The sequence below is a fragment of the Emydura macquarii genome, unplaced genomic scaffold (assembly GCF_026122565.2).
Source record: "Emydura macquarii macquarii isolate MOO-44397 ecotype Brisbane River unplaced genomic scaffold, CSIRO-AGI_Emac_v2 contig_1386, whole genome shotgun sequence".
Lineage (NCBI taxonomy): Eukaryota > Metazoa > Chordata > Testudines > Chelidae > Emydura > Emydura macquarii.
The window spans coordinates 1,312,712-1,321,379 of record NW_027131523.1 but is presented as its reverse complement, the minus strand read 5'-3'; the positions used below and the strand labels follow the sequence as shown (position 1 = coordinate 1,321,379).

Sequence of the window (8,668 nt, the reverse complement as noted above, 5' to 3'; positions counted from 1 at the left end):
TAAAAGAAACGTTTTGCTGTCATGTAAAAGCCGAAGTGACTCCAAAGGTGCCGGTTTTAACCTTCTCGAAATGAAACTTTTTGTCATTATGGAAACTGACCGAAACTGTTTTCTGATGGGAAAATGGCCCATCAGAAAGTTTTCAGCCGGCTGTGCCAGACACACAAATATCCTTGCCACACAAATGACTCGTTCACACAACAATGCAACCCACACACCCACACAACTGTGCTGCTCCAGGCTGTGCCCCTCACCCCTCACCCATCAGACACTGCATTGCTGAGACTCCCAGAACAGGGGATCCGATTCACCACCACCCCACGAATCCGGAGTCTCCCATCCCCCTGCCACGCCTGTCACCCCCTGTGAGCTGCCCCCTTCCAGCCTGCACCCACCTACCGTCATTCATAGTGACATTCCCCTCCGAGGGCGCTGGAGACAGGCAGAGTCAGGAGCCAAAGAAGAGGGTGGCTCAGGAGTGAATCCAGAACAAGATCAGCAAAACCGGGCTCCTAGAAGCAGATTTATACATGCCTGGGTGACCCCAAGGGACCCCGAGCTGAGAGCAGCAGGGGAACAAAGAAAGCACCAGCCCCCTAACTCATGTCAATTGGCCGTAGTGCCATGGAGTCAATTGGGCAGATTCCCAGGTGGTGTATGGGACCCTGCCAGGCCAGATGCTGCCTCTTGTCCAGTCTGCAGACATCAGCTAAGAACTGACAACCTCCGAGCTGGAGACCAGACTAGGCCACCTGTGTGTTACTTTTATCTCGCGTTTGGACTCTGTGCAATGCTCGTAAATTGCTGCCGGCATTCATTCCAGCATTCCAGGCTCTCAGAGAAGACGGAACTTTTGCTTCATAAAGACGGCCCCACTTCACTTGCGAAATGGAGGATTCTGCCATGTTAGGCGTCCACCGTGATTTTCACAGCGGGATCCTCACCGGGCACGGGGCCGCCAGCGGAAAATTGCAGAAAAGTAACAAGGGACTTCATTGCCGCAAATAATATGGCCTGTTATGACTTTTCTGCAATTTTCCACGGCTTGTCAGCAAACCCTGTGTGCAATTCTTTGACAATCAACCTGCAGTTCAAGTAGGGCCTTACTTGTAACTCTGAAAATGTTTATTCCGAACTTGTGAACCCAGGCAGGGGAATTGTCCCCCTACCCCCCACCCATCCAGGATGGGCCTCAAGAAACATCATAACACAAAGGGCTGGTTAATGGCCCTGTCGCACCTTGGAAAAGCTGCATGCAAGGAAACTCATCTGGGAGACTTGGAAGCTGAATGAAGGAAATAAAACAAAGGAAAAGGAAAAGCTTCCATCTCTCTCTCTTGCTGTTTGAGGGGCCAGAGACTGGAAACTGAAGCCAGAGGTTACTCTGGGTCTGCCCTGAAAGACGCTTTGAATGGACAGACCCCTGAAACTCAGTTGGTCACTCTTAGGATGTCAGTGGTAACTCATTGGCGTGTCTCTGTTTGCTTGCTTTAACACTCTGATGCCTTTGTACTAGTTCATAAACCTTTAGATAGTTTATTCCAGGACTGGCTGCAGGTGTTGTCTTTGGGGTAAGATCTAAGGTGCCAAGTGATTTGGGGCAAGTGACTGGTCTCTTGGGAGTGGAAGCGACCTCAATGTGGTGTGATTTTTCTGTGTAAGTGACTATTTATCACTAAGTCCAGTTTGTCTGGGTGGCGGCATAAACCGGAGAGACTAAGAAAGGAGATGGTCTGTGACTCTATGGTGAGACTGTGATAGTGATCCCGGAGTTCACATTTGTCACGGCATGACAGAATCCAGTTACAGAGCACACCACCGGTTTGGGGTGTCGGCCTTGGTTTTGAGAGTCTGCCCTTAGGCTGGTGCTCACAGGCGTGAGTCATTGGTTGGGAAGGTTAATTGGAACAGAAAATATATATAAAATACATATAAAAATACAACATATAGAAGGAAGTCGAAGTTTATACTAATGAATATAAATGAGACGCTAGGAATTATAGAATATTGATAAGGGAAGCAAAAGGACACAAGGAGCCTTCTATGGCCAGCAGAGTAAAGGAGTTTTAAAGTAAATTAAAAGCAAAAAGAATCCTAACATTCCTGGTTCCTCAGGCTGGAGATGAAGGGGTTGAGCACGGGGGTGATGGTGGTGTACAGCAGGGTGGCCACGGTGTCCCTGTCTGGAAATATGGCTAATATTTTTTATGATGCCTATGCTTGCCTCAGTTTCCCTCTGGGAAGCAGGCGAGCATAGATCAGACCCTGTGCACCTGTGACAACTTGTAGAATGACCCTGAGAAAAACCAAGATAGAGAGACTTTGGGCAGCGTGCTGGCTGGAGGGGGACTTTGGACTGTGTTCAAATAAATTGTTTCCCGTTTCTTTGATTCCTGCTGTTTGGGGGACCAGGACTTTGTACATTTTTGTAAATAAAACAGGATTTCACCCCAGAAATACAGGCCTCCATCACCAATTCTCCTCCAAAGGGAAACAACCTACAAAGCTGGATATTGGGGAACAACTTGGGTAACAATATATGAAGTGTGACCAGTTCTGAGATCTGTCACAGATGCTCTGAGTGATCTTGGGCAGATCTCATCCCCCACTCCATGACTCAGTTTCTCCATCTTTAAAACAGAAAGAATGACTTTACCTTTATTTGGACTGTGAGCATTTCAGGGCAGGAATTGTCCCTCAGTGTATGTCTCTTCAGCGCCCAGCACAATGAAGCCCTGATTTTGATAGGAGGTTGGTAGATAGATAGATAGATAGAGAGGTATACTAGGATATCCGAGGGCGAATAATCACTGCACAGACACATAATGAGAGGCAGTGAAGAGAACTGAATTGACTAAGGTGGGAGGGGAAACTGAGGCAGAGGGCTGGGACAAGGACTTGGCGAGGGCTGGCCAGTGGGTCGAGTGTCACTGCTGGGAATCACTCAGGGCCCTTTGACCTGGTTTTCCCACCACGCTCAACCTTTCAAACCTGAGACCGGTCAGCGGGTTGGAATTGAAAGGAGGAGTTGTCACACGGCTTTGCTCGTGCTCCCTGATTGGGCAGGCTAAGAAGGGATTTCGAGGATGGAGGAGGAGAATGGGGGAGACTAGAACAATTCAGGGCTGGCTGAGATGCCAGCCAGCTCGTGCAAGGCTGAGAACTCTCCAGTCCTGACAGTAGAGAGTTCTTTTGCAAGCTCATGAGCGAGGTTTAATTTTACTTAGAAATGGCGTCTCTCACAGTAAATTCGTGAGAGTTGGCATGGCTGTGGACGTCGCCTCTGAGGGCAAGGCCTGTCTATGACTTTGTCCAGCACCTGGCACCACGAAGCACTGATCTTGGCTGGTCCTCGGACATGGTGGTAAAACCCACAAGTCATAATAAACGAAGCCGGGACAGAATAGAGAGGGTGGGACGGGACAGAGGGATAGAAAACAGCGATGGGGAAAAGCCGGGGGGCAGGGAAATGATGCATGGCGCAGCTTCCTGACAAGAAACACCGCTCCTTCGAAATGGAACCGTTTCCTGGGCCCGTGGTGTTAGCCCTGACATGTCTGACAGGCAGCACTGGAATTATTCCAGCTTCCTCGTTCCCGTCCCTTATGCTTTGACTTCGGCGTTAAAACATTCATTTTTATATTGCGTTAGAGGTGTGTAGACGTAGAGGTTAGATTCCCAGGTTCCAGGGCCAGAAGATGCTCTGCGCTCATCTAGTCTGACTGGCTGTCTAACACGGGCCAGAGATCTGTCCCGGAATAAATCCTAGAGCAGATCGTTCAGAAAAACAGCCCAGCTTGAGTGAGAAATGGTCCGTGATGGATAATCCACCGCGCCCTGGGGAAATTGTCCCAGTGGTTAATGACTCTCACCACTAAAAACTGATTCCGTATGTCCAGGCTGGATGTGTCTAGCTTCAACGTCCAGCCCTTGGATCGGGTTAGACCCTCCTCTGGTGCCAGAATAGCCTGTTATTAAATATTTGTTCCCCGTGTCGGTTCTTATAGACTGGCATCAAGTCACCCTTGGACCGTCTCGGTTTACGCTAAACAGATGGAGCTCCGTGCGTGTCTCACTCTTGCCGGGTTTCTAATCCTTTCCTCATTCTCAGGGCTCTTCTCCGACCCCCTCCCCAACTGATCAACGTCCTCCTTGAATTGCTGGGCCCAGAACCGGACACAGAATTCCAGCAATGGTCACACCAAGGCCAAATCACCTCTGCTCCTACTCGCGATTCCCCTGTTTATACATCCCGGGATCCCATTAGCTGGGACCTCATGTTCAGTGGATTATCCCCCACGTTTTAAGCTGCCCCCCCTCAGTGTTTATTAGTTTAGATTGTGGGAAATGTATGTCTGGAGGGTTCTAACTATGGGGAGAATCAGAGAATAACTCGTTAATGACAAGAGACGCTGAGATTCCACAAGTTAAAACCCAGTCTCCATTAAACTACCCGCCGGTCAAGCCCAGCTAAACAATTAGTAATAATATGAATTAATACTTTAATTGAGTTCACACATTGAAAAATGAACGGACTTTATTGAAATGCCATATGTTTATCTTACGAAAATAAAACCGTTTGACACTGCGGACACGGAACATTTCCACGGGTCTCCAGTCAAAATTATTCAGGATTTTCACTTCCAGGGCAATTCTGGCCTTTTGTCTGGATTCAAAATGAAAAAGCGATTTCAAAATGTCAGATTCCCCCCCCCTTCCCGCCCCTCGGCCATACCTCCTGGTTTTATTCACCCCACTCTGGACAAGGAAAAGCCACAGATTTGAAACAGGAACAAAAGAAATTTACCTTTTTTGGTCACCGTCAGCCTGTGGAACTCTCTGCCACAAGACCTAACACAGGAGCGGGCTCCCAGAACAGCCATACTCAGCCGAGAGCAGATTGAACCGCCCTGAAAGAGTCATTCGCCTGCTGACTTGGGGGGAAAGCTACCCCAATGGGCCAGGGAATCTCACAATTCCCCACCAGAGGGTGCTTTGCACATTCCTCTGCCGGTGGCCGCTTGAAGACGGGATACCGGGTTAGATGGGCCCATTGCAGCAGGCAGAGGTGGGAGCTAATACAGTGAGACGGGCCCCTGGTGCTCATCTGTGGCAACATTTGAGCTGCTTCCATTTTCTGGTCCCAGAGGTGTGACTCCCAGAGCCTCCTATCTGACTCACTAGACCCTGCTCCAGGCCACGAGCCCGGGATAGAACCCAAGACTACTGGTTCCCAGGCCCCCACTGCTCTAACCACTAGCCCCCACTCTCCTCCCCGAGCTGCGGCTAGAACCCAGGCGTCCTGGCTCCCAGCACCCCTGCTCTAACCCCTAGACCCCACTCCTCTCCCAGGCAGGAGGGACCGGCCCAATCCTCTTGCATTCCCGTCTGTCCCTGTGTCCTTGACCCCAGGTTCTCTCCTCCCACCCGGGCTAGGCATCCTGGGGAGCTGCCCCCCTCCCCAGCGCCCGCCGGAGAGCCCCCCGCATCTCCTTGTTGCGGAGGCTGTAGATGAAGGGGTTGACGAGGGGCGTGAGGGTGGAATACAGCAACGTGGCCACCATGTCCCGCCAGGGCGAGTAGCCGCCCGCCGGCCGGAAGAAGAGGCCTATGACGGTGCCATAGAAGAGGGCAACCACGGCCAGGTGGGCCCCGCAGGTGGAGAGGGCCCTGCGCCAGCCCCGGGCGGTGGGCAGCCGGGCCAGGGCGGCCACGATGCGCCCGTAGGAGCCGACCACCAAGAGCAGCGGCCCCAGCACGGCCAGGCTGCCCTCAGTCACGATGGCCGCGTGGTTGGGCCGGGTGTCCCCGCTGGAGAGGGCCAGCAGCTGCCGCAGGTCGCAGAAGAAGTGGCGGAGCTGGCTGGTGTCCGGGAAGGGCAGGCGGGCCAGGAGCAGGGTGTGGAGCAAGGCGTGAAGCTGAGCCAGCAGCCAGGCGGCCCCCGCCAGCCCCCAGCGGCGCCCGCGGCTCATCAGGGCCGGGTAGCGCAGCGGGCGGCAGACGGCCAGGTAGCGGTCGTAGGCCATGACGGCCAGCAGGAAGTTCTCCAGCACGCCGAAGACGATGAAGGCGTAGTTCTGGGCCAGGCAGGCGGCGTAAGGCACCGCCTGGCACCCGGACGCCAGGGTCCCCAGCGCCGTGGGAGCGGCGGTGGAGGTGAAGCCCACGTCGGCCAGCGAGAGGTGGGTGAGGAAGAAGTACATGGGGGCCCGGCGCAGGCGGGGGTCCCGGCGGATCAGCAGGGTTATGAGCAGGTTGCCCAGCAGGGTGACCAGGTAGGCGGCCAGGAAGACGGGGAAGAGCAGACGCCGTGTGGCCGGCCGTGAGGAGAGGCCCAGCAGGATGAACTCGGAGACGCCGGTTCCGTTCCCTGGCCCCATGGCTCTGGTGCCTCTGTGGGGGAGGAGAGAGCGGGGGACAGAGTTGGGGGTCTGGTCTCACTGCCCCCCAGCTGGCCCCTAATGCCCTGTGCCGGCTACAAAGCTCCAGCGCCTCTTCCGGCTACTCATCCCCACACACCCCCTCTCTATTGGCTATTGATCCCACATCTATCTCCATCCACACGCCCCCTCTAGCTATCCACCTGCCCACCCCCACACACCCTGTCTATTTATCCATTGGATTCCAGGGTCCTGCGTCGGTGGGGTCAGTTGCTTTGAACGGTAAAAGGGTGGGGGCAAAGGGGACCAAGAAATGCAGCGTCCATCAAAATGAAGGACCTGGGAGCAGTGTGGCTTGGCCTGTGGAACTCCCCGCTACAAAACTATTCCATTTAGCAAGGCACTCGGATGCTGCCATGGCAGAGTCCCTCCCAGTCCATGATGGATTTTATCTGCACTACATCTGGGAAGAATTATTATCCCTGACTGAGAGCTGGGCGGAACAGCGTGATTTGGGGACTCGACCAAGGTAACTTGCATCCAAGAGTTTTAAAAGAGTTGGCTGAGATGCTCGCTGGACAGCTACTGTTGATTTTCAATAACCGTTGGGAACTCGGGGGAAGATCTAAAGGACTGGAAAAAAGCTAATTTTGTCCGAGTATTTGAGATGGGATGACCCGGGTAATTAGAGGCCAGTCAGTCTGACATCCCTAACGGAGCAGCTGATGCGGGTTATCAGTAATGAATGGAAGGAGGGGAATATAATTAATGCCAATCAGCATGGCTTTGTGGAGAATAGATCCTGTCAAACTAATTGGACTTTCTCCGTATTAGCTTAATCTGCTTTGCAACTGTATTAAACTAATCCATAGAAAGGGGACGTGTTATTCCAGAGCAGGAGAGTCCATGCATGGAGTTATCTCTGCAGCCAGCCCGCTTTCCATTCACATCCTCCCTCAACTTCCCACACCCGGTTCCCATTTCTATGGCTTTGTCAGATTCCCAAGACAGGTGTGAACCGAATCTGCCGGGCTCCCCTTTTCCTTCTCTCCAAAGGGCTCCGTAGCATTTGAAGCATGCACAAAGCAAGACAGAAAGTATAAATGCGCAGGAAACCACCTGACTGTACTTATCTTGGTCCAGTCACTCGGGGTCTTGCTTTTCCTGATTTCAGTTCGGCTTGTCTGTATGAAATAAAGTTTCTGGGTGTCTTTCCCCTAATTCCACCATCTCAGTAAACTCTAAGTAGCCACCCAGGAAAAGAACTTGGGATCTGTGACCCCAGTGAATAAGTATAATAATTGTCCAGGCTACATTTCTGGAGAGAGTCTCTTAGCCATAGCCCAGCCTACCTCTAACAGGAACATTAAAAGTTGCTCTAGTCTGCCTTTCAGAGGCAGGCAAATGGGGAAACTGAGGCAGGGAGCAGGACAGCATCTTGCCCAAGGCTAAAAGGCAGACTTGGGGATTTGAACCCCGCTTTTCTTAGCTGGCGCACACCTGTGTCCTCCCAGAATGATATTTTTCAGCTGCCCAGAGCAGCTGATAGACTGGAGGTTATGGCCAATAACAAATGAAAGGAGGGAAATACGATTCACGCCAGTCAGCAGGGGTCTGTGGAGAATCAAACCTGGCGAACTAAGCGGCCTTTCTCCATACGATCTTAGCCCACTTTGGAACTGGATTTAACTCATCCAGAAAAAGGAGACGTGTTACTCCAGAACAAGAGAGGCCACACGTGACGCGAATTCGCAGGACATTTCAGCTGAATCCTGGCCTGCCCCCCCGCCCCGAATTTCCAAACAATTCAAATGGTCTGAGTGTTCGCTTCGGCCGATTTGTGTTCGAAAGAAAAGGGGGCTCCGGGACCTCAGAAAGGAAACGTTCTGGTGCAGGGGGAACAAAACGTTGGGGTCGACCTGAAGCAAACGGGGTGGCTTTCTTTGGTTAGACCAAAGACCGGGGAAATCGGGTCTCCCCATGGCTCTGCTTTGAAGGAATTTCAGGGGCAGACCCACCCCCCCCGGCACACGCCGAATTACCGCCCGGCTCTGAGCACTGGGGGCACGGACACAGCCCGGCTGCAGGCCAATCTGAGGCCGGCAAAGTGGCACCACTGACCTTCTTGAGCCACCCACGATCGCGTCATGGGGAAATCCTTCCACTTGCTTGCAATGCTCGGGAAGGGCAGCCGGAGACGAGGCTGGGAACCGGGGGCCGCTTGGAAGCCACCGGCCCGAGAGGCTGTGGGAATTTAAACGCCCCCCCCGCCCCCGCCCTCGGCTGGC

The 8,668-nt window shown here is 52.9% G+C and overlaps 1 protein-coding gene across 1 annotated transcript; it reads right to left on the bottom strand.

Annotated features, from left to right (window-relative positions):
• Positions 1–5,432: 5,432 nt before the first annotated feature.
• On the bottom strand, positions 5,433–6,380 carry LOC137155942 (olfactory receptor 1E5-like). Its single transcript, XM_067552418.1, has one exon. The coding sequence runs from the start codon at positions 6,378–6,380 to the stop codon at positions 5,433–5,435; it is 948 nt and encodes a 315-aa protein (XP_067408519.1).
• Positions 6,381–8,668: the final 2,288 nt, after the last annotated feature.

Coding starts and splice junctions, on each gene's coding strand:
- LOC137155942 (XM_067552418.1), bottom strand. CDS start 6,380: ATGGGGCCAGGGAACGGAACCGGCGTCTCCGAGTTCATCCTGCTGGGC.